Raw genomic sequence first — 26,677 nt, forward strand, 5'->3', positions numbered from 1 at the left:
GTCTGAGTGTATCACAATAGTCACTAAAGGAAGAACTTCCTGAAGTGCCTGCAGCGCAAGAATCACTGCTCTCATCTCTAGGACATTTATATGCAAATGTATCTCTTGTTCTTGCCACATGCCTTGGACTGTCCTGCTGAGATAATGCCCCCCCCCACCCCATCTGGGAGGCGTCCGTGGTCACCATGGCAACAGGGATGGGAGGAACAAAGGGCTTTCCCCCGTTCAAATTGCTGGTGCACAGCCACCAACAGAGATCCTGCTTGCACCTGTCTGTGATTAAGATGGGATGAGATAGTGGGAGTCTTTGTAGAGACCACTGGAAAAAGAGGAGCCACTGAAGAAGCCTCATTTGTAATCTCGCTAAAGGAACTAGCATGATAGTCGCCACCATGGTCCCTAGGAGTTGTAGAACCACTCTTGCCTGCGCTTGTCTGAGTGGCATCAGTATAAGAATTTGTCATTGCAATACCATGATCCTTTCTTGTGGTAGAAATGCTCGCATTAGAATGGTGTCCAGCTCTGCTCCTATAAAGGTGACACGCTGTGAGGGCAATAAGGCAGATTTTTCCCAGTTTATCATTATGCCCAATTGGTGACATAGACTGATGGTAGCGTCCTTTGTTTGAACTAGATTATGTCTGGTGGGGGCGGTAAGGAGCCAGTCGTCCAGGTATGGAAACACCTGGAATCCTTGACGTCTCAAGTGAGCCGTCACCACTGCCATGCATTTGGTGAACACTCTGGGGGCTGTGGTGAGACCAAAGGGCAGGGCTCGAAACTGGAAGTGACTGGCTCCCAGCCGGAAGCGTAGGTGACTCCTGGATGCTTTGTCCATTTTGATATGGTAATAAGCATCCTTGAGATCTATGGAGCACATCCAAACTTCCTCTCCCAACAATGGGAGAATTGACTGTAGAGTGACCATAGGGAACTTGGACTTGTGTACGTAATTGTTGAGTTGACTGAGATCTAGTATGGGTCTCAGCCCTGTTCTTTTCGGCACCAAAAAGAATCTTGAGTAAGTCCCTAATCCGATTTGGTCTGAGGGGACTGGTTGGATGGCTCCTTTTTCCAACAGCTGAGACACCTCTGAGGCTGCTTGATCCCTTTGACTGGGTGGAACGTCTGGGATTTTTCTTATTGGTGGGGGTATTGAAGAGAATGGGATGAGGTAACCTCCGGAAACTATCCTTAGTACCCATTGGTCTTGGGTGATGCTCTCCCAAGCTTCCGGGTATAAGGAAATTCGACTCCCGACTGGCTCTGGATAAACAGAGTCGGGCACACCCTCAGGAGTGAGAGTATTGAGAGCCACGAAAGAAGTCGCGGTCTCCCGAATTGCAGGGGCCCCCCTCTGCCTCTGGGGCGATGTCTCCCTGAGTAACCCCCCCTCCCCTGCCTCTGGAGGGGGGTTCACCTTGTGCGGCAGGAAAGAACCTCTGTGATTTCTTGAACCACGTTCCCCCCCCCCCGCTAGGCCTTGGGATAAGGCCTAGAAGGAAGGGAAAAACGGACTCTGATGGCAGACAGGGTCTTTCCCTCTTGCTCGCACCTGGTGAGCGTGTCTTTCACCTTGGTCCCAAACAAGGAGGAACCGTCAAAAGGGGTGTCAGTGAAGGAAGACTTGACGGCCTCCGCGAAGTGACACAGGCGTAGCCAGGCTTGCCTTCTAAGGCCGACCCCTGAGCTTGCCGCCCTGCTCGCTCCTTCGGCCGCATATGAGATGAGCTGCATGGATGAGTTAGTGATGGAAGTGAGGGTAGAAACCTGTGCATTAACCGTCTGAGCTACCGCCTCAGGTATGTTACCCGTAAGAGTATCATCCAGTTCTTTGAGGAGATCTCTCTGGAGCCGAGTGAAGTGAGATAAATAATTCAGCGATCGTAAGGTGAAGGTTGCTGAAGACAGGGTATGCTTCCCGTACCGGTCCATGGTCCTAGACTCCTTGTTAGGAGGATGGACCGATGAGGAAGATTCGGCAACTTCCTTCTGGGTGGCTGCCGCCACCGCCATGGCATCTACCGGGACTTCTTTTGATAGAAATTCTTTCTCCTGGGGTGCAGACAGGAACTTGTTGGGACGCCTGGGCAAGGGCTCTACAGAATCAGGATTTCGCCACACTCTTCGACAAATGAGGTTAAGCAGCTCGTTGAAGGGTGGAGACACCCAGGAGTTGGAAGGTTGAGCGCCAAAAGCCTTAAGGAATACTGACTTCTCCTCGGAAGGGGTTTTGGAAGGCCAGCCTCCTCTTTGTTTCAGTATCTCCAGGATATCGAAGAAGGAAACATCATCAGAGGAAGACTTGGGGGACCCTTCGGATTAGTCAAGGTCAGTATCGGAGGTAAGAGACTCATCCTGGGAGTCTATGTGCTTCCTCTTGTACAATTTCTTTCTAGGGGGCTCCTCAGGCAAAAACTCTGGGAGACCATCAGAAGGTTTGGGACCACTCGTGGGGGTGTCCTTAGGGCCTGGCACTCTGCTGTCCAAGGACAGGTGAGTGTCAGAGGCTCTCGCCGGGGTGGTGGGGGACGGAATGACCGACCCGGGTGATGTAGCTGACGATCTTGCCAGCACGCTCCGCATGGCCTCGAAGGCAGGTCCTCCCGGATCAGAGAACCGACCGGCCTCTGAGGCCACAACTGGGACCAGGGTGCCCCAAGCCGATGCACCAAGTGGGAGACTCAGAACAGACAGCTGTCCCGAAGTATCCCCCTCGGGCCCGACCGAAGAGACCCGAGTCTCGAACCCTGTGGATGGATCCGACATGGTCGGAGCCGAAGTCGGCACCGATAAACCCAAAGGGGGTATCAGAGCCGGTGCAGGAACATCACTCGGAGCGGAGCATACCGGCTCCGACGACAAGGATGTTGTCGGAGGAGGAATCGTGGGTCGGAGCCGAAAACAATTTGGCCAACACCGGCGACTGCAGGAGCCTCTGCACTACCCTGTCAACATCCAAATCAGAAAGCCTGGAGGATTTGGAGGAGATAGATGGAGACTGGGATCTCTTGTCTGTTGAACCCAGTCTGACACTGGGCGATCGGCTCCGAATGGGCTCAAGGATAATTGGAGCCGACGCCGATTCGGTTAATACAGATACCTCCTGCGGCCCCGAAGACAGTGGAGCCGAGGAGGTAGAGTCCAAAACCATAATCTTCTCCGGAGGCTCCAAAGTGGCAGATGGAGTCGGAGACCTTTTCTTGGACTTGGGAGCTTTAGACTTAGTACTAGAAGCCGAATCAATAGCTTCCTCAAAAGATGGTTTTAAAAGTCCTTTTAAAATTAACTTGTTTTTTCTCTCCTGGAGCACCCTAGGACTGAACGCGTGGCAAAAGCTACACGACTCCTGTAAATGGATGGCTACGAGGCAGTAGACACACATAGAATGTCCATCTGTGATGGACATTTTATATCCACATTTGGAACATTTCTTAAAGCCAGAATGCTTATGTTCCTTCTGATCTTTGGACATTATACAATGAGCGGAAAGAGAGCCTAGATGTAACTGGCAAAAAATGGTGGGAAACACCACAACAATTTTGAACACAGGTACAAAAAACCAACAGGCACACAGAGAACCACTAATCTAAACGGTTCACACAACAAGACACAGCGGGGAGCAGTACCAGTCACATACACAAGAACCTCTAATTGAAACGGTTATTCAGGAAAACACAAGACCAAGGATTAATTAAATGACAGAGAGAGAGGGGGGAGGACTAGGTCCTCTAACTAAAACGGGCCTAGCCCACTGGAAAGGAGGGATACCAAACTACTAACACAAGCACTGAAACACACACACAAATTTGCGATCTGCAAGAATAGCTATTAAAATAGCTTTTGGGTTTGAATAAACAACTTCCTCAAAGAGAAAAGGTAAAAAAGAGGGTACTTAGCCACAGCCAAGCGAGACCACGTCCGAGCTCTACAAGCGGCAAACGAGATCTGGGGATAGGGAGCAGTGCATCTTGGGATACTCTCTTAGCCCAGCCAATGAGAGACTTTGAGCTAGTAAAAATCGGCTGAGTCGGAGCCGATATTCGGCTCTGAACCCACGGGTAAGTATATAGGCGAGATAAGACTACATAACATCTACACTTGTCACTACTTATCTCCTCCCCACTTTTCTTTATGGTGCTCCCATCCTCACTAACCTCCATGCTTCACAAAAATTACAACTTGAACAACACTATAACTGAGTTGCTAAATCTGCAGCAAATACCCCTTTTCAGAACCAACCACTGTGTAGAACTACAAAGCCTAAATTGGTTAGAACTGCCTCATTAACTAACATATACACAGCTTCTTACCACCTATAAAAGTATCTGGTACTCATCTCCCTGTCCAGCACTAAAACATTATATACAACTAAGTTCCCAGTCAGCCATTGCAATACAGTGACCAAAAATTCCCATCTGTCTGCAAACCTAGCAAATCTGCTGGGAATTGTCTGTACTAATACACAATTGCTAAGACATGGAACTCCTTACCTGTATCCATCAGGTCGATACCCTCATTCCCATCTTTCAAAATAACTCTGAAAGACTTCCTAGTTAAACTCTGGCTCTGTTCTTACTCAAAACCATGAACAAGTACCTTTTCATTCCTTATACCTTCTTACTCTCACTTCACTTATTTCCTTACTTCTATCAAATTCTCTTCCCTCCTTCTCTAAATATACCATAAGCCTGTTTTTCCCTCACTTAATGTTGCAAGTCCTGTTTGTATTAGACTAACTTACCTTGAATTTCTCTACAAACTATCTAAATTTTTCTAAATATTAAAAGATCATACAATTTTTATCAATTCTTAACCAATGTTTTTATATTATGTCTAATTTTTTATAAATACTTAAACTGCAAATGTTTTGCATTTTTGAATATTGTAAAATTATTGTTCTTAAAATGTTTTGAAATATTTTGGAGATTTTCTCCCAGGGCCTCCGCTGAAAATGGGCTTCTACCCAGTTTGACTTTCCCAGCAATCAAATGTCAATAAATTAATCAATCAATAAATAAATAGTCTGTTTCAAGTGCGATTTAATAAAGATGGTTAAAAAGAAGACTAATTTGATACCAACCTCAAATGAATATTCAGAGAACTCCAAAATATCCCTCTTCACATGATCCAAGGATGTGCATGCCAAGTCATTCACTTCCATGTGCACAATAACCAACTCCAATGTGTACTCTGGTTGGGGGGACCTGAGTGCTCTTCTGACACAGTGGATCCTGGCACCTTAGGCAGCTTTACTGTCACCTTTTTGTTGTTCAAACTGAGACATCACCAGAACTGTTGGCTCTGCCTTGCTGCCATAAAGACATTGGTCTGCCAGCTGTGTGCCACCCTTTTGCTCTTTTATTGTTCACTCTGCCAATAGATACTGTTTGCTTATTAGTGTGTTGAATATCCTGGATAGCCACCCTCCATCTTGGCGGCCCTTTGAAGTTTGTGTAGGAATTTCTTAAGCACCTCAGCATAAGATTGCTTATTTACTGATTAAGAACAAGATGGGCATGGATGTGGGAGGTGAATGTCCGTGTCAGTACTGATAACCTGGTGGATATGGTTGAGAGACTGGCCTCAAATGTTGGTAAATGCTTGCGCCTCTCACACACTGACATATTAGAAGCAGATGCTTGGCAGTAAGCATGAGGCAGTTATGGGCTGCTAGTGCTATCAAGCTGACTACAGAAAATATGAGAGACTGCAAAGTACAGTTGTGTACACTTAACGTAAATGTAGATGTTCGAGTGTATTCACTGTTGCAGTCATTACATTTGGGTTATCTGCCTGCAGGCAGCCCTCAGGCGGCCTGAATATTAAAGTCGTGGATTCCTGCGTCAGATGCAGTCTCTTCTTCCATGACATCAGGTCGTCAGGGTTATAAAACATGCAGCCAACACCATTACATCAGTTTTTCTTGCCCCAGACATCAGGTGCCCCCATAATGGGAAGCAATTATATGTTAGGTTACACCTCCTACAAAAAGCAAATAAACCAAAAAGGTTAAATACACCAAACAAGAAGGAAGGTAGAGCCAAGGGGGCTGGAGGGAGGGTAACCAGGATTGCAACAGTGAATACACTCGAACATCTACATTTATGTTAAGTGTACAAAACTGTGCTATGTTCTTCATGTTTCACTGTTGCAGTCATTACATTTGGGTTGATTCCCAAAGCTAAGGAAGAGAGGAGGAAGTTAGAGAGCATTAGGACCAGCTATTAAGCCCTGCAAGACTGCAGTGGCAAACCCAGCTCTGGAGTTAGAAAAAAAAGGCATGTGGTAATGCTTGGTGAAGGTATGTACAGAGCTCCAGGTAGCTGCTTCTAGGATGTCCCTGGTAGGGACACCTCTGAGAAAGGCTGTAGAGGTTGATGCAGCCATGGTGGAATGTGATCTTATCCCCTGTGGGGTAGGCTTTCCATAGTGCTTATAGCAGAAATGAATGCAATGGGCTATCCACTTAGAAATTGTTTGCTTTGAAATGGCCTTCCCCTCTGCCCCTGCAGCAAAGTCAACTAGCAGCTGTTCAGATTTTCTGAGAGGCTTAGTCCTGTTGAAATAAAATCTAAGTTGTCTGAGCACGTCCAAAGAGTGCAGTATTCATTCTCCTTTGTTTTGTGGATTCAGGAAAAAAGTAGGCAAATGAATGGACTGATTAAGGGCCACACTAGACACCACCTTGGGCATAACGGAAGGATTGGTGTTGAGGGACACTCTGTCTGCATCGAAGATGATGAAGGGCTCCACTGCCATGAGAGCCTGTAATTCAGACACTCTTCTTGCTGAAGTGATGGCTAGAAGGAAGGCTGTTTTCCAAGAAAGGAATTTCAACTCTGCAGTTGCAGCTGGCTCAAAAGGAGGGGAGTGAGCTTTTACAATACAAAGTTAAGGTCCCAGGCTGGAGTAGGGGCTCTCCTGGGGGGGGGTCTTAAATTTTTGGCCCCTCTGAGGAATTGCTTTAGCAGGGGGTGAGAGAAGAGGGGTTTGTTCAGTACTATAATGTGCTGAAAAGGCAGAGGCATGAATTTTAATTGAAGAGAAGGAAAGGCCATTGTGGAGCATTTCTATTAAGTAGTGAAGACTATGCGGTAAGCTGGGCACCTTTGTGCCCATTCCCTGAGTCTGGCTCCAGGAACAGCATCTTTTCTACTTTTCGGCATAGGATTTTCTAGTACTAGGCCTTCTTGCCTCCAGAATGACATCTAACACCTGCTTATTGAGGGATGTTATTGGAGAGCTCAAGGAATTAGCCAGGCTGCAAGGTTCAGGGTTTGAAGTTGAGGGTGCAGAATCTGGCCCTCCTGCTGGGACAGCAGGGAAGGGGTCTGAGGCAGGTGCCATGGTTCCAGCAGTGTCATACTGCACAAGAGGGGGTACCAGTGCTGGCGTGGCCAGTCTGGTGCAATTAGTATTGTCCTTGGTTTGTCCTGTTTGATATTTAGCAGAACCTTCGAGAGGAGAGGTAGAGGGGGAAAGGCATAAACTGAGAGGCTTTCCCAGGATAAGAACAGGGCATCCACTTTCCAAGCTTGACTGTGGGAAGTCCTTGTGCAGAATTTGTCCAACTGGTAGTTCTGAGGGGAGTCAAACTGGTCTATCTCTGGATCCCCCCATTTGTTTCTCAAGAGGTTGAATATCTTTGGTTCCAATTTCAACTCGTGTGGGTCCATGAGATATCTGCTTAGGTCGTCTTCCAGTGAATTTAGCTTTTCTGGCAGGAACTGAGCTTGTAGGTGCACTTGGTAGCTCAAGGCTGTGTTCCACAGAGCTATGGCTAGTCTGCAGAGAGGGTACGAGTGGGTTCCCCCCTGCTTGTTTAGGTACCACATAACTGTGATGTTGTCTGTCTTTACCAATAACTGCCCTGGAAGAATGTGGTCCTTGAAGGCTGTCAGGGAATTCTGTACAGCTAACATTTCTTTTTGGTTGATATGCAGGTGCATCTGTCTCGGTTTCCATTTGCCCTGAATGGACTGCCCTGCCAAGTAAGCCCCCCATGTATAGTCTGATGCATCTGTTGTTAGGGTTTGGGCAGCAGGGGGTAGAGTGAATGGGAGCCCCTTTTTGTGGTAGCAGGCCTCTGCCCACCAAAGGAACTCTGTCTTTATACAAGGAATGATACGAATCATTGATTCCAGGTCCTGAGAATGTTGACACCATAGGCTTGTTACATACCATTGTAGTTTCCTTATATGCAGTCTTGCGTATGGAATTAGTATACTGCAAGAGGCCATGAACCCCAGAGCTTGCAGGATTTTCCTTGCAGATAGCTGGGTCTGTGTGGCCAGTAGTTTGAATTAGGTTATCAAATAAACTTGTTTCTCTGGAGTGAGGAAAGCAATCTGGAAAGTTGTATTCAAGCTTGCTCCCAGGAATACAATTTGTTGGCAGGGTACTAGGTGAGAATTATTTTCGTTTATGGTGTACCCCAGTGAGTTTAGAAGTTTCTTTACGAATGCCAGATGTTTTAATAGCAATTCCTGGCTTTCTGGCTGAATCAGACTATCGTCCAAGTATGGGTATATTTGAATATTTCTCTGCCTGCAAAATGCAATGGCTGGAGATAGACACTTTGGGAATACTCTGGGCACAGTAGATAAGCCAATGGGAAGTGCAGAGAACTGTTAGTGCATGGAGCCTGCTCTGAAGTGTAGGTATTTCCTGCAAGATTCCCTTATTGGAATGTGCAGGTAAGCTTCCTTTAAGTCTAAGGTTGCCAACCAGGCATCTTTGCCTAGCATAGGAAGCAGCTGTTTAAGTGTTAGCATTTTGAATTTTGGGATTACCAAAAAGGTGTTTAGAATAGAGAGGTCCAGGATAGGACGCCAGGAGCTGTCTTTTCTGGGTACCAGGAAAAGTCTTGAGTAAAAACCTTGTCCCCTTTCTTCTGCTGGGACAGGTTGAATAGCCCTGATACTTTGAAGAGAGAGAACCTGCTGTTGAGCCTCTGCCCACTGATTTGGGGGTAGGTCTGGCTAACTGTTTGTGGTTGGTAAGGTGTGGAAGTGGAATCTGTATCCGTGGAAAACTATATTTAAAACCCATTTGTCCTGGGTAAAGAGTTCTCAGTTTTTTGCATGTAGTGCAAGCTTTCCCCCTAAGGGAGCAGGCAGGTGAGCAGGGTTTGGAAGAGTTAAGCTTAAGTAATTGTGACATTTTTCCATGGGGGGGGGGTCTTACTACTTCCAGCTTTGGAAGTGGGAGCACCCCACTGCTTAGGCCTATGTGTACCTTGAGACTGTGGCTTAGCTGGTCTGCTGTTCCTGGGTTTGGACTGAGAAGGCCTGGAAGAGACCGGAAAGGACCAATTCTTAGAAGGCCATTCCCTACTAAATCTGGGAGGCTGTAAGTGCAGGAAATCTTTAACAGTTTGCATAGATTTAGCTTTTTCCTCCATCGTTTTAAGAACTTCTTCTGCTTTGTTGCCAAACAGGCGGTCTTGGTTTAAGGGAGCATCCAGTAATTTAGCTTTAACATGATCTGGCAAGTTTTGCTCCTTAAGCCAAGCATGCCTTCTAAGTACAGACCCAGTGACAGCAGCCCTGCAAGATGCTTCTAAAGAGTCAAAACCACATTGCAAAGTATGTTTACCAACTTGTTCAGCAGAATGCATTAAATCCTGTAATTCTTTATGTTCAGCGCAGTCAGAAATCAACATCATTTTCTGTTTAAGTAGCCCCATAATATGCTGCTGATACTTTAACATATGAAACTGGCAATTTAAGGCCCTAATAGCCAAAGTAGCAGAAGTGTATACCTTCTTCCCCCATCTGCCCAAGGCCCTGGAATTTCTATCAGAGGGGGTAGGGTTTTTGGCAGAAGTAGCCTTAATGCCTTTTGGTCCTTAGGAAATGGTCTCTCGATCTGCAGTAGGATTCTTGAAGAGGAACTTGTGAGAGTCAGGTACTCTAATACCTGTCAGGTTTTCTGGGAGCTGGAGGTAAAGTGTCTGGGGCCAGGCTAGATTCCAAGAAGGCATCATCTACAATGTCCAGAACAGGAGGGATAGCTAAAGGCCTGTGCTGAGGGAGGAGTAAGAATTCCCTAAGCCTCTTTTTGGAGTCAGAGTAATCCTGGCTTTCCTAGCTGAAATGCTCCCTAAGAGAGTGCAAGGTTTCACCAAAAGAAAAATCTTCTGGAGGGGAAGCAGAGGGAATGGAATCCTCAGCATCAGAATCCTCATAGGTGGATAAGGGCAAATCCTGGTAATCAGAAGAAACAGAAATTTCAGAATCCTGATCCGAAGAATCAGAAGGAAAATCAGTTCTAGGTCTCCTAGAGTGGGAAGGCTGGCTTTCCCTAATTAAAGTAATAAGGTCTTCAGCCATTCTAAGCATTTTTTAGGCATATGAGCCTGACCATGCAGTTTGGATGTCGTTTTTCTAGGCGTGGGTCGAGTTTTAGGCCTTGATGAAGAACATGGCATCGATTTGAAATGCAAATCTGTAGGCCTGAATACACCCTCAGAAGCCGGTGCCTGCACAGCAGCTCCAGACCCATCCAAGGTAGAGACATCCAAGGATTCCATAGTTGAAGCATCTTGCAGTATACCAGACTCCAAATGGGTCTCAGTAGAGGCCTGCAAATCTGATGTAGCAGGTATCAGGGGCTGCGAAAGCGCCTCACTGAGTACCGGCGAACTGGTGACTAGCTTAACGGAAGCGTCGTCGGCAGTTTTGGACCTATGGGGTCTGTCTCCTTCTTTATCTTTACGTTTTTTCAGAATGTCGGTAGTTGGATGGCTTACTGAAGCCATTTCTGGACAGTTATACCGAGTACCAAAATAATTTGCTGCAAAAATAGACCGACGATGAATAGCTTGGGGGTTGAATAAGGCACAAAACCGACAGCGAGGGACATCGTGGTCTGAGCCTAAGCAAGGAATGCAGTACGAATGAAAATCTTTATGAGGTATTTGCTTTCCACAGGTAATACAATTGTTAACTTTTACTGACATCAGTTAAGAGCAAGAAAAAGGATACCCAACGGGGTACTTAGCTTTCTTGAAGACTTCGGAAATGAAACTCGAAAACGAAAATTTCAGGAGTCGGCCGACCGGCACTTGCAAACTGCTTTTAATTTGGGCACCCCGCAGCAAGAAAGACTGATGTAATGGTGTCAGCTGCATGTTTTATACCCCTGATGACCTGACGTCATGGAAGAAGAGACAGCATCCAACGCAGGAATCCAAGTCTTTGATATTCAGGCCGGCTGAGGGCTACCTGCAGGCAGAAACCCCAGTTGTAATGACTGCAACAGTGAAACATGAAGAACATCATCATAGCTATAGGGTCTGGTGTACTAGCAGTAAAGTGATGAGATTTGTTATTGGGAAGGATTTGTTTTATTTACTTAAAAGGAGAGAAGATAAAATTTGCTAGTGAAAAAAAAAGAGTACAATATAGCTAAAAGTGCAAAATGCGATGCACAGATACAAGTGAAGTAGGGTAGTACAGCAGCTTGGAAGATCCAACTTAATTGACAACTAGAGAAGTATCTACTTGTCCTGAGTAATGGCCATCCACATAGGCAAGTGGAGGGAACTTGACCTCCAGCTACCTCTAGAACAGGATAATTAGGCAATGTCTGAGGGTTTCTATGACTGACCTCTAGACTGCCAGTTGCAGAACTCCTGGTTCTTCTGACTGCCTCTGTCTTCTTGGCAGTGCCTAGTCTGGAAACCACCTCTTCTACGTGGGCCTCTGTCAGAACCATGGATAATGTTCGGCTGCCCCACCATCACCAAAAAACATTTCTTAGCACTCTTCTTAATACTGCAGAAGGTCCATTGAGAAGAGGCAAACTTTATACCTACAGCCACGAGCGTCTTGCCCTCTCTCTCTCTCACTACTTCCCATTTTAGCTTTCTCCTTGGGTCCAAAAAGGTTGATAACTTTAAAGGGGGTTAATGGAGAATAATGTCCTGAATCTCAGTAAAATCACTGTGCTGAAAACAGGCATATCTATTGTTGCTCACTCGTCTCTAACACATATGACAAGAAGGCTGGGGTTTTCATACAGATGCTCTAATTCACACAACCACATCAGTATGGATAGCATCATCATTAAATACGAACGAACTAGTTAACAGACAGACTTTACACACACACACAGTTTGTGAGTACAAAATGGAATTTACTAACTACACCCCTGTTTAGGATGGCACCGTAATTATTAACAGTGTTTGTTGTAATACACAGCTCAGCACTACACAGCAGTAACATTTATTATTTTATGTTTTCTGTACATAAACATTGATTCCTCAGACACCTGCATCCGCAGATCTGTGTGCAGAGCTGAACTCCATAAGCAGATTTGAATTATTACAAAACAGTTCTGCAAATAAATGAATATATACCCTGTAAATGAAATGACTGCAAAAACATTCTCATGCTTTAGCAAAAATTATCTGTATGACAGACAAACTAATCTGTGCTCTTTCGCCCTGCTGATCTATGGTCATCAGCGATCACCAAAGCTATGCTGTGTTGCATCATGACGAAATACATTACCTTGTTTCAACAATGTTTCCACTCTGAGGAGTGATACCATCAGCATTAACGAGCATAACAAGCATTTCCCTTAAACATGTCCCTCTTGGACAGGGGCAAAAGGTGCTGATTTTAGTGTCTGCTTGAACCACACATCCTTTGAAACATTGGTTGACCTTTACTAGGCTTTAAGGGCCCTGGGGACATGAGCCTAGTAACCTCCTATGAGCATGTTGTAAGGTAGTAAAATACCCCCTTGTCTACTGACTCATAATGGTGTCAACACTTGCTCATTGAAAACTGCAGCAATGTAGACAAATCTGCTTGAATTGTGTGATAAAACATGTGCATAGCTTTTAATGTACATTAATAATTATATAGACATTGGGTATCAAAGACCACTTGTCCCACTGCATTCATGATGGCAGTTAATTTTATTTTGTAAAAGAATATTGCATTTTAGTTTTATACAAGTTCAAAGTTTGATACAAGCTCAAATGTTGGTATAAATAAAACACTATCGTTATGTTATATTTTGTGTTTAATATTTTGTCTGTTCTTCAATTTGTGTTTAAATGTTGGCATCCCACAATTCCTTTAGGGTGGATAGGGTTACATAATTGTGTATGCAAAGTTTATGTTAATCAGTGTACAGATTTTTGGCCAGTTGTACCTACTTTTCATGGGTCTTTGTCCAGATTTTTGATGTTTCCAGCTTAAGAGGTATGGTTGGATACCTTCCAGAGATCACTGGCCACTGCACAAGTGCCTGCAGAATAGAAGACAGCAAGACAATTGCCCTTATACAAGGTGAGGGGAGGAAGAAATCTTGGGAAATGCATGCAAGTTAGCCTAAAAGCAGAAGACAATTATGTCAAGGAAGGAATCTTAATGCAAAAGTTAGTTACCACCCTTAAAAACAATCTTCAAGCAGGTTACAAGAGAAAGTGACAGAAAATACTGGCATCATAGCCAGCTTTGGCTTTGCTGTACTGGCATACATAGTTAACCTTGATATCAAAGTCTTTTACTTAGTTGAGCACAAGCACACACTAAGAAATGCAAGGGTTGGTGGCAGGAATAATGAGAAACTGGAGGTGCATGGATGAAAGAGGGTTAATTACTCAAATGGTATTAATTCCTTAACTGTTTGCATATGCTTTACATATGTAACTTGCATGTAGTATTCCAACAGCCTAGAATGAGGAAAAAAAGTGGCACATTTGATCTAAGCCACAAATGACTTGATTCTCATTTGACTGAAAACTATGCAAGTCTGCAGAAAATGACTGCTGGTATGGTTATGGAACATAGGAATTACCATCAAACTAGCGGTAATCAGTATTAGTTCCTTGTCACTGTACCTCCAAGAAAAGTAGTTTGTGCTTGAGCTGTAGCAATGGCGAACTGTGTCAGGAGTATTATTTTTGTCTGAGGATGTGTATCTATGGAGTTAGCATATTTAATTTCATGCTTTAGGAGATTTTAGTCTGCGTGGTATTTTCAGTGAAGTGTGCTTCAATGTTTTCTGGTTTCGATGAAATTTTTTTTTTTTTACATCAAATATGCCACTGTTTTTTTTTTTCTTCTGGTCAAATATGCTTTAGAGCAAATTGACCATAATTACATAAAGCTACCCATTTATCTTGTTACATTTATAAATACAAATGTTCTCATCCTGTCTAACCATTTCAAAATTGTTCTTTACTTGAATTTGTAACCCAAAGTCAGTTCACCTTACAACTGCAACTATAATCAATTTTAATAATTTAAATGTATTTAAAAAGAATATATCTAGGATTGTGATGTAATTCTTGACTACAAGATTTCTGCAGGAAACCTAGATACAGGACTGTTCAGTGTGCTAGTGCTGGACATGTATGGGGGGGGGACAAGATTACCCTCTCAATGGCACTTAAAAGCTAAAGCAATGAAGGATGAAAGAATACATTAAAAGATCTGAAAAGGTTGCACAAGCAGGAAAACAGGTGACAGATGAGGCTTAGTTAACAGAAAAGCAAATTATTGAATTTGCACCACAATACGAATCAGCTGGGAGAATGGAACTGATGGCATAAGATTAAAAAAAATGATCTGGAAGTGGTGGCCACACACGTACTGGATGATCAGGGGTGTTTTGGAGGATGCAATAGGAGAATGGCATTATGTTAATAACAGGAGCCCTAAGCAAAGTCACCAGAGCGATGCATGGGATGGAGGGGAAAGAAAATGACAAAGCAAAATCTCTTTTCACTAAAGATCAAACAACATAGTGGGGTCAACATGGCTGCACAAGACCACATTACAGATGCATGAAAAGGCCACCACCCTGAAATGGTTGAGCAGATGTGTGAAAGAAGTGTCCAATTACACCCTGAATTTACAAAAATATACAACTGTGAAGAGGCTTGAGGAACCATTTAAATGAACTACCACGGCAGATGCTGGAGAAAGCATCCACAGAGGCATTGGGGGGGGGTCTATATTAATTAATCGAAGGTTCAATTCAGAGAACCTTTCTTCATTGAACCCTAACTATGGAACATGCACTTCATCAAACATTTTCATTGAAAAAAATTTTAAATGGGAAACTAAGCACTTGGCCAAAACAACACCGGAACAGACAGCACAGTATGGAAAACCTTCACCCCCCCCCAAACTAAATATATATATATATATATATATATATATATATATATATATATATATATATATATATATATATATCTCAACTCCAAGATCACACTACAGTGGGGGAAAGGACAAATTTGTTCTGTTAGCCAACTGCTTCAATTCCATACGTAAATTTTTCTCTGAAATGAACGTTCGATGTTAGGGTTCAATGAAGAAAGGTTCACTGAATTGAACCCAAAATGAATTAATATAGACCCATTTAAGGGTGGCTACTGTTCAACTAAGGATGAAGGGGGGAATGGAGAGATGATGGAAGGGAAGAATGGTAAATGAAATGAAAGGACAGACAACAAGCACTACTTCTTGCCATGTGTCAAATGTAAAAGTAAAGTCCTAAAGGGTAACACCCAAGTGGAAATGCAATCACCCCAGCAGCAAACACAGAAATATGTGTTTAAGGGAAGCCAATGTACTTCTGCCATTTGGTTACTCAGAGATGGATAATCTGACAGTTTGGCTGCATAGTTATCAGTTAAAAGCCATAAGAACAGTGTGATTAAACTGGTTAAAAGAACCAGAATCTCAACAAACTTCTGCAGAGAAAATGCAGACCTTAGGAAGGCTTATACTTGTTTTGTTTCACTTAATCACCAACATTTTCTCCTTTGCTATGTAGTCATTGATTCCTGGTCTTCCTGCCAAAGCATACCATCAGGACATTTTCTTTTGAATTCTTGTATGAGGACACACACTCAGCAAGAGTAACATCAAACTCTAAGTCCATGTTTGAGACACAAAGTAAATGGTCATTACATAATTTCTGAAAGAGACAGAGGGAATCTTGTTATTTTTTTAGCAGGATGTACAGGTCAAGACATTACAGAATGTCTTTACATCCTGCCTGGGTCTATATGGAACCCAGACACTGACTTGGTAACTGCGCTCACTTATCCTAGGAGAAGATGGTTCAACCAACTCTGTCACTATCACCTGATGGAGATCAGATGGAGAAGCAGCAGCATAGGGTTTACTGTGGCTGCTCTGGCTTGTCAAGCATACACAAAGGTATATCTGGATTTCAGAGAGAGACAAACAGTGTGTAAGCATGCATGCATGCATCACTTGGCCAGTATTGCATGCACGACTTTGGCACCAAGTCTGTTGGCTTTCACAAGAAGAGGGAGTGTTAGGAAGTATGCAATATCTCTGATCACTACCATTAGCTCCTAATTAAAGTTAAATAATGGCAGTGATTTGTGGGCCATACTGGCTTCTCCCAATGTCCTTGAATGTTGGGAAGGAAAGTCAACAAAGAAGCTAACAAGGGATGAAAGGTTCAAAGGCTGGAAGAGAAAAGGGCCTACAACAAAGGTATATAGAAAGTCATTTTAAAAAAAAATATGCAACTCTGTTAATGTTACAGACAATACATACCTGATTAGCACTATCTTCTTTAAAAGACTGTAAACTGTTTTCTTTTTCCTCCAGCAAAGTCTGCATTTCTGCTATCTTGTTATTAAGTTTTGATACCTTGAAACAACAAAACAAAAACAAAGACTACATTTTTGTTCAGCAATAAAGAAGTAAAAACTATGTTTTTCTCACTCTGCATATGGCAACCAGTACAAAAAAAGCAAGTAATGGATTTTAATACATACTGAGGGGCTAGCACCACATTCTGAATAGGTGTATCTGCCTTGTATCAACTGATTGCTAGGATAAACCCCCAGTTCCTCTTTGAACCCTGCAACAGATTAAGTTGGTAATCAAAGAATGAATGTAATGGCATAACAGCAAATGAAACTAGTCTTTTAAAAGACTGTCGCATTAATATCTAGCCAGCTCTAATGTTGTAGAGGGGTAAAGCCTTGATTACAGCCTAGGCAACCACAGGTTCACTGGCAACATATGCACTTCCTGGCACTTGAAAGGATGGGCACTGCCAGCAGTACATGCTACCACTGTCCTCTGGGGAACAGTCAATAATGCAAAGGGATGGCCTGTAGACTGACACTAGGCCCACCAGGCATTGATGGGTGGCATCCCTCAAAGCAAGAGTACAGAGGCATGCACTCACAAGGTGAAGTGACTGCAGGCCACTGCACTGACATGGTTTGCATGTCCTCCCATCTGTCAGGTGAAGTTAGGCTATTCAAATGTTCTCACCACCAGGATAAGACCACAAAGCATCCCCATATGGATGTTGGAATGATGCCCCCTGCTTGAACAACCTCGTCTCTGGGTAGCATCCCCAAGGAAGAAGAACAGCAGTGGTGCCTCATTGACAGGAAGCCTGATGGGGGAGAATACCACCAACGAAAAAAATACATTTCCATCTCTACTCTTAAAAGCTTAAATATTGCAACACCTTTTAGGTTACAAGCAGAAAGCATGTTAGAATAAAAAAATTAAAACTATTTGAATAGCAGTAAAAAAGAAATATACAGAATTCATCACTCATAGCTTACAGTGCATTCAAATATTGAGACTAAATTCTCAACAGCAGACCCACCCTTTAAGCATATCTACACACATACAGCTACATATGTATAAGTTCTGAAGAATGCAGCCTCATACACCTCAAAACTGTTTCTCAAAAAGCAAAAATAAAAAAAGAACATTACCCATGCCTTCCAGTGACCACAGCTGTGCACATGGGATGAATAGCTAGACATAAAAAGGCCCTTGTGGTCGTTAGCCTAGTAAACACCTATGAACATACCCAATCACCCTTCCACAATAGTGGGTGAGGGTCCATATAAATAAAATAAAAACAAACTCAAAAGTCTACAAGGCAAACACAGCAACCCACCAAAACATCCTATTAGCTGCTGACTCTTCTGTGCAAGAAACAAAAACATACCTCACTGAGCTTTATAAGTAGTCTGTGAAAGTGTCATGTTTGCAGAGGCTAATATTAGGGACATTACAACTAGTTAAAAAGGTTAATGTTACTTATGGCATGATCAATGTTCATATGGAAATGAGCAAATAATGCATTATTTTTGGACAGTAAAAAAAATCCAAGCAAGAATGGGAACACAATATATATCTGCTTGGCAAAAATCCATTAACTTCAGCAGCAAAAGACATAACATCACAGACAGCAGATTCCGTGCCTATCAGCCAGAAAAGATTAAGATATACAACAAGTTGGGAGACCTTTGCCTCTACTGGGCTACACACCTCTCTTTCATCCTAGTAAGCATGGGAAAAACATCTACTAAACAAAATAATTCTATCACCTCATATGGCATTTGAATATCAAGCCAAACATTTGGAATTCATTCAGTGACTATGGGCATGGTGTTGCAGAGGTGGGATTCACTGCCTTTTGGCCCGATGTCAGATGTGCAACAAACCAGAGTGCTATGCACTCGAATTAAACCTCTCTCTCTCCAGGAAACAGAAGTACTGAACAGGAAAATGTTCATCTCCCACAATATCTTCTTCAGTTCACCTGGGTTGATCTGATGGAAAAAGGTTTAATCAGGTGTCCAGAAATCTTAAGACACAAAATAAATTTCTAGAGCAGTGACTCCTTGTGGAACAGTGCCTGGGTCAATTAATGCTCTCCTGGCAAGGGATGGCCCAGCAGCCCCCACCCCAACAAAAGAAAAACAACAGAAATGATAGGGGGTTCCTCTAATCTGAAACTGTACCAAGCTGCTTGCTACAGCTAAAACTGTCACATACTGAGAATTTCAGCACTTCAGACATGACTGCCAACACAGTATTGGTATCCAGACACAATTAACAGTACTTAACTCCAGCACACATTGGTACCTGCTGATCATGCCCATTTGAGCAGCCCTCTTTACACAGACCTAGTAAAGTTTCTGCCACTTGACATGGAAACTCTGTGCCCCACATCCACTGCTACATGCATGTATATACAGTGGTATAAAAGAGTTTACACACCCCTGTAAAAATGCCAGATTTTTGTGATATAAAAAAAATGAGACCACAATAAATCATTTCAAACCTTTTCCCACCTTTAATGTGACCTATAACCTGTACAATTCAATTGAAAAACAAACAACTCTGTTAGGGGAAAAAAATTAAAAATAAATAACGTACAATACGCTGGTTGCATGTGTGCACACCCTTAAACTAATACTTTGTTGTGTGTGCACAACCTTAAACTAATACTTTGTTGAAGCACCTTTTGATTTAATTGCAACATTCAGTCTTCTTGGGTATGGGTCTATCAGCATGGCACATCTTGACTTGGCAATATTTGCCCACTCTTCCTTGCAAAAGTGCTCCAAATCTGTCAGATTGCGAGGGCATCGCTTGTGCACAGCCCTCTTCAGGTCACCCCACAGATTTTCTATTGGATTTAGGTCTGGGCTCTGGCTGGGCCATACCAAAACTTTAATTTTCGTCTGGTGAAGCCATTCTTTTGTTGATTTGGATGTATGCTTGGGGTCATTGTCGTGTTGAAAGGTGAAATTCCTTTTCATCTTTAGCTTTCTAGCAGATGCCTGAAGGTTTTGGGCCAAAAGTGACTGGTATTTGGAAATGTTCATAATTCCCCCCACCTTGACTAAAGCCCCAGTTCCAGCTGAAGAAAATCAACCCCAAAGCATGATACTGCCACCACCATACTTCACCGTGGGGATGGTGCTCTTTTGGTGATAGGAAGTGTTGTTTTTGCACCAAACGTACCTTTTGGAATTGTGGCCAAAAAGTTCAACCTTGGTCTCATCAGACCACAACACATTTTCCCACATGCTTTTGGAAGACTTGATGTATTGTTTTGAAAATTTTAGCCAGGCCTGGATGTTTTTTTTGTGTAAGAAAAGGCTTCCGTCTTACAACCCTACCCATAGTCCAGACATATGGAGAATACGGGAGATTGTTGTAACATGTAGTACACAACCAGTACTTGCCAGAAATTCCTGCAGCTCTTTCAGTGTTGCTGTAGGTCTCTTGGCAGCCTCCCTGACCAGTTTTTGTCTCGTCTTTTCATCAATTTTGGAGGGATGTCCAGTTCTTTGCAATGTCACTGTTGTCCCATATTTTCTCCACTTTTTGATCCCTGTCTTCACTGTGTTCCATGGCATATCCAATGCTGTGGAAATTTTTTTGTACCCTTCTCCTGACTGATACCTTTCAGCAATGAGATCCCTTTGATGCTTTGCAAGCTCTCTGCAAACCATGGCTTTTGCTGTAGCAGGCAACTGAGTAAATGTCAGGAAAATCCTAGTTGGACAGCTGAACTTCATTTAGGATTAATCAGAGTCTCTTTAATTGATGGCAGGTGTGTACCCAAATAGAATGAATGCTGTAATTAAATCAAAAGGTGCTTCAACAAAGTATTAGTTTAAGGGTGTGCACACACAACAAAGTATTAGTTTAAGGGTGTGCACACTTATGCAACCAGCATATTGTACATTTTTTTATATTTTTTCCCCTAACAAATGTGTTTGTTTTTCAATTGAATTGTACAGGTTATGGGTCACATTAAAGGTGTGGAAAAGTTTTGGAAATGATTTATTGTGGTCTCATTTTTTTATATCACAAAAACCTGGCATTTTAATAGGGGTGTGTAAACTTTTTATATCCACTGTAAAAACTTGCTCTGATACGTCTGTACTTCAGAGTATGGTGGAACTCCAAGATACCTCAATCTCAAGCTTGGAATATATTACCCTCATCCATACTTGCAGCTCCACAATTCAGATGATCCCAATTACAGTCCCCCAGAACTTCAACCACCACGTACTGTTAAAACTATAATCACTATATAAACATTTTTTAATTAAAAATATGTATCCTACTGCTACAAAGGGAAGTTGTGCAAATATACTTAACAGCAGGCCTTTTAGGAGAAGCTAATTAAGTACTTAAGAATGAAGCTCTCTTATCTCTAGAGCTTCCGCCATTCTGCTCAATCTTTGAGCCAATATTTCCCACCTAGGTCAGGTTGCGAAAGCCAAAGATCTTTTTCTGTACTAATAAATGTGCCTATATTGTTTAACTTGTGCAAGAAAAACAGAAAGAGTTTAAAGCTAGGACTGTAAAAAGTATACACTTATAATAAATATTGTAGCTTTAAATATGACTATAATACATGGAGAATAAAACTGTTATATTACACCAAGTTTGGTAATTAAAATACCAAGGGAAAAAAAATTTAATTTTTGTATGTATCTGATGAAAGACAGCAAGTTTACAGAACTCAAACTGTAGACAATAAGTCGCAAAGCTTACAGAAAGGGAATGAAGCTGGAAAATGGCATTCCAAATACATTAATGGCATAATACCCTAACAATATGAAATAATCGATGCAATGATTACAACAGATGTTATAAAGAGAAAATTTATTTTAATTCTCACTTCATAAAAAAAATATACATTAAGCTAAGAAGGTAATACACTTTGCAATTATCTGTTAGGATTAATTGTCACTGCTTAAATGAATTAAACAGTGTTGCAAGAGTGCAAAAATAAAAAAAAGACACAAATGCATCGGTTGCATCTTACACTCAAATAATAAAAGTTTTGAAATTACTTCTGTTAGGTAGACTCAACATTCTGAACTTCTCCCACATCCACATTTGACTCTTCATCACAATTCAACAGAATTACATGACACATAGGGTGAGAAATATACAAGTACCACAATCAATTATAAAAGGAATTTTCTTGTCACTGTAGTGAAAGGAAACAACTGCCTAAGAAATGCTCTTGATTACTAAAATACACAACAGGTCAACTCACCTGAGTATTTGGGTCGAAGGAAAGAGACATTCTCCCAAATTAAGAAATTAATCTCTTTTGGATAGGGAAACTGCTTTGACCTCCAGTTCTGCCCACTACAGACACGAACGCTACACAAACTAGCTCACCCAACTCAAGAAAACACCTGGAGCCAAAGGTTTATCACCACCCAAAGTCCCATGTCAGACTCGAGAGCAACACAACCAAACTACTGATTATCTTTCCCACTTTGGATGTCAATCAGGTACGCAAGATACACAGACCTGATGAAATAAATGAGTGGGCCCAACAAAGCTGGACAGCTCCACAACTACTGCTGCAGCTCCCCATTGGTCAGCTAATTCTGGCTCATGACTTGAAGACACGGTCACCGACCATTGGTTGTCTAAGTACAACTTTTGTTGCCGTGTGTAAATAAGAGACTGGATGTCCACCAACCACCTTCCATCTTACCCATCCTGCACCTCTCCCACTGGTCACATTTTTATTCCAATTAATGAGATTAAGTGATTAGGGAACTATAGACACTGGTTGGTTTTAAATATTTGGTGGAAATCACTCAAAGATGGTCCTTCACCCTTTCCTGCTCCCACTTACTCCACACAATTAACACTGCACCATTATTTAGGTCCCCTCTAATTATCTATAGTATGATCCCAGTTATTCTCATTAGGGGTAATATAAAATTATTGATCATAGGAGAGGTAAGACCAATGTAATACCATATGGGATAAGTTAATTCAAGCACCAAAAGATAAACTGACTAGTCTTGATATGGCCCGCAAGGGCGGATAGCCTAGTACCCAGCTATGAACCTAATATAAAAAGGCAGTTTAAGTCATATTTTTCTTATAAAGCTAATGGATCTGATTAAGTCAACATTTTTGCAGTCAAAAGCACTTATCCTACTTTATTAACATTAAGGCTTACTATGAAATTGATAATCAAGGATTTTAACATGACAAATTTTAAAAAAATTTTCCAACAAATATCAGGATTCCAAGCAGCTTTTATTACAAATGGCTGCATTCTGTTATATACAGGCTCTTAATTGTTACAACTAAGAACATCATTGGTGTTTGCAAAATCTCATTTAAACATCCTTAACAAAAAATCTTCAGACAGATAAAGAAAAATTTCAAAATATACCTGACAGCTTGTATAATATTCCTCAAATGCAATGTTGCACTATACGCTTTATGCCAAACGTTTCAAGAAATTTATCTGGTAAACATGCAAATATATAAAAATATTATAAATATTTTATATATATATATATATATATATATATATATATATATATATGGGTCCCATACACATGATCGAAATTTCAGAAAGCCAAAACTCATACGGCCGAGACCATAAGATCGACTTTTGAAATTTCGACCATGCAGAACGGGCATCTCCGTATAGTGTGGAATGGGAAGATTCCCATCTTCCACATTGTGGTGAAATCTTGGAGTTGGTATATTTAAACTGCAGGGGGTTGAGGGGGGTGCAGGGGGGCTTGCCCCCCCCCTGCTAGCAGCTTGTAGGTATGTTTTTTGTTTTTTTTACATGTTCGAAATTTCAAAAAGTCAAACATATGGTCTCGGGTATTTGGGTTTTGGCTTTCTGAAATTTCGATCATGTACAGTAGACCCATATATATACACACACACACACACACGTACATTTGATATAAATATATGTATATATATGGATCTACTTCATATGACCTAAAACTCATTTGACTGATACCCATTTAACAGACACCCAACGAACCTAAATTTCATTTGAATGACTCCCATTTCACCAACAGCTTACAATGCTGAATTTCAACATACTAAATCTTAAACCATAGACAAGCACACTTAGAACACCAATAACTAACCCTTTCCAGAACTTAAAAACTACTTACTTACCCTCTTAAAAGAAACGGGACAATGTACAACTGTGCTGTTCCCCACGCACCTCCCCAACTATGTATACTAACTACAGTATCGCACTACAGTGGGGAAAAGGGAGTATACCTTTAATTTGCCTTACAGTACTCTACACACTGCCACTACCGCTGGGAATGCACAAAACATTCGCCAAATCAGTTTAGATACTTTCCATAAAAATGTCAAGAAAGAAACCCACATTTAGAAACACTACAATTACTTTCTACTTGACTATCGGAATGCTAACAGTCAGCACTGTAAGTTACAGTAATTCTTTTTATCACAAGCAAGTCACAGGTGAAGAAAAACCCACAACACGTCTGCATCTTAACTGTTGGTGAAATGGAAGTCAGTCAAATGAGTTGTCCGTCAAATGAAATTTAGGTCAAATGGGTGTCAGTCAAATGAGTTTTAGGTTAAGTGACGTACACCCAGCTATATATATATATATATATATAGACACACACGCTTACTTGTATAAAATAAATCCTATGCTATAAAACTGAAACAAAGCACCAACAGGCATCGCTCTGAGCAAGTTAATAGTAAAGCATCATAAAAGCCTAAGCATGCTAAGACTCAGTAGTTGCAAGGAACCAGCAGCCTGGAGATCATCCTTCAATATTTGTCATTGGATTATTAAGAAAACTTTTTTCTGTAAGCAATTTCTTAAAAACACATAAGAAACAAAAATATATAGCTTAAGGTCATATAAATAGGCTCCACCTTACTCAGTTTTATATAATCAAAGTTTAGAGGAAGGAGGTTATTAGGTAGACTTTGGTTGTTTCACTTTTTTTTTTTGCAGGCTGGATCATTTATTTCAAAATCTTAATCAATTAGAAAGTACAGTTCTGTACACTTACCATAAACGTAGATGTTCGAGTGTATTCACTGTTGCACTTACCATAAATGTAGATGTTAGAGTATATTCACTGTTGCAGTGCTTACAAATGGGTTATCCGGCTCCCGGTAGCCAGCAGTCGGCCAGAATACCAAAGTCCTTGGTATATGACGTTGGCTGCCTCTGGAATAAGCCTGACGCCAGGACGTCAGGTATAAAGGCAGGCAGCCAACATCATTTCCTCAGTTTTTCTTGCCATAACTGTCAGGAGCCCCCCAAAAAAAGTAAGACCAGGTAAAGAAAAAATCCAGTCTGTGCCCTAGGAAAAAAGGGGGATGGAAGGGGGGGGGACCAGGACTGCAACAGTGAATACACTCGAATATCTACATTTATGGTAAGTGTACACAACTGTACTATGTTCATCGTGTTTCACTGCTGCAGTCCTTACAAATGGGTTGATTCCCAAAGCCCAGGAAAAAACAAAAAGGGGGGAGGAACACCAGAGATTAATGGCTGGTAAGAATGCCCTGCAACACTGCAGTGGCAAAACCAGCCCTGGACTTAGATAAGAAGGGCAAATTGTAATGCTTGGTAAAAGTGTGGACAGCGGTCCAGGTAGCTGCTTCCAGGATGTCCTTAGTAGGTACACCTCTAAGAAAAGCTGCTGAAGTAGAGGTAGCTCTAGTAGAATGGGTCCTAATGCCCTGAGGAGGAACCTTGCCATGCTGTAAGTAACAAAAGTGAATACAATGAGCAATCCACTTAGAAATTGTTTTTTTTTAGAAATAGCTTTGCCCTGGGCTCCAGGAGCAAAACTGACTAACAACTGATCTGATGTTTGGAAAGACTTAGTCCCTATCCAGGTAAAATCTAAGTTGACTATGCACAGCCAGAGAATGTAGCAACCTTTATCCTCTATTCTGAGGATTAGGAAAGAAGGTAGGCAGGTGGAGAGACTGGTTAAGAGTCAGGCTAGAAACTACCTTAGGCATAAAAGAAAGATTAGTCCGAAGAGAAACCCGATCCACATAGAAAGTGATAAAAGGCTCTAATGCCATTAAGGCCTGCAGCTCAGGCACTCTTCTAGCTGAAGTAATGGCCAAAAGAAATGCAGTTTTCCAGGAGAGAAACTTCAAATCTGTTGTGGCAGCAGGCTCAAAAGGAGACAGAGTAAGTTTCTCAAGCACAAAATTAAGATCCCAAGCTAGAGTAGATGCCCTTCTGGGAGGCTTTTAATTGCAAACTCCCCTGAGGAACCGTTTCATTAAGGGATGAGAGAAAATGGGTTGTTCAAAGGAACAGTGAGCAGAAATAGTTGAAGCATGAATCTTGATAGAAGAGAAGGAAAGTCCACCATTAAGTAAACCTGCCAGGTAATCAAAAATTAGAGGAAGAGTAGGTTGAGATGGGTTTTCTCCTCTAGTCTGCATCCAAATGGAGAATCTTTTCCACTTATCTGCATAAGATTTCCTAGTTCTAGGCCTCCTGGCCTCACGAAGGACCTCAACTACCTGTTGAGAAAGGTCTAAATTATGAGCCAGGCAGTCAAATGTAGAGTCTGCAGGTGAGGATGCAGAATCTTTCCTCCATCCTGAACCAAGAGATTTGGTATCAGGGGAAGACGCCAAGCCTGAGACTGGGAGAGACTGCGAATAAGTGGATACCAATGCTGCCTGGGCCAGTCTGGAGCTATGATGATGGCCCTTGGTTTTTTGTCCCTTATCTTTAACAGCACTCTGGGAAAAAGAGGCAGAGGAGGGAATGCATAGATCGATAAGCTGTGTCCAGGGGAAGGACAGAGCATCTACTTCCCAATCTTTGTTGTGGTGATCCCTGGTGCAAAAGGTTGGAAGAAGGTGGTTGGTTGGAGAAGCAAAGAGATCCACCTGAGAAGTGCCCCAACTCTGAATGATGTGATGGAAGATGGTTTTGTTTAGTTGCCACTTGTGAGAATCCAGGACCTGCCTGCTCAATTGGTCTGCCAATGTGTTGAGCCTTCTTGGAATAAACTGGGCTATCAGATGAATGCCCAAAGAAGCTGCCA

At 42.1% G+C, this 26,677-nt stretch overlaps 1 protein-coding gene across 1 annotated transcript in view; it reads right to left on the reverse strand.

Annotated features, from left to right (window-relative positions):
• Window positions 1-26,677, reverse strand: part of GOLGA1 (golgin A1) — a 2,378,923-nt gene that overhangs the window by 914,753 nt on the left and 1,437,493 nt on the right. Inside the window, exon 15 of the mRNA XM_044058132.1 lies at window positions 16,569-16,664. Coding sequence (XP_043914067.1) covers window positions 16,569-16,664 — 96 coding nt within the window. The remainder of the gene's footprint in view (window positions 1-16,568; window positions 16,665-26,677) is intronic.

The sequence above is a fragment of the Protopterus annectens genome, chromosome 16.part0 (genome assembly GCF_019279795.1).
Source record: "Protopterus annectens isolate FY-2018-M chromosome 16.part0, PAN1.0, whole genome shotgun sequence".
NCBI lineage: Eukaryota > Metazoa > Chordata > Ceratodontiformes > Protopteridae > Protopterus > Protopterus annectens.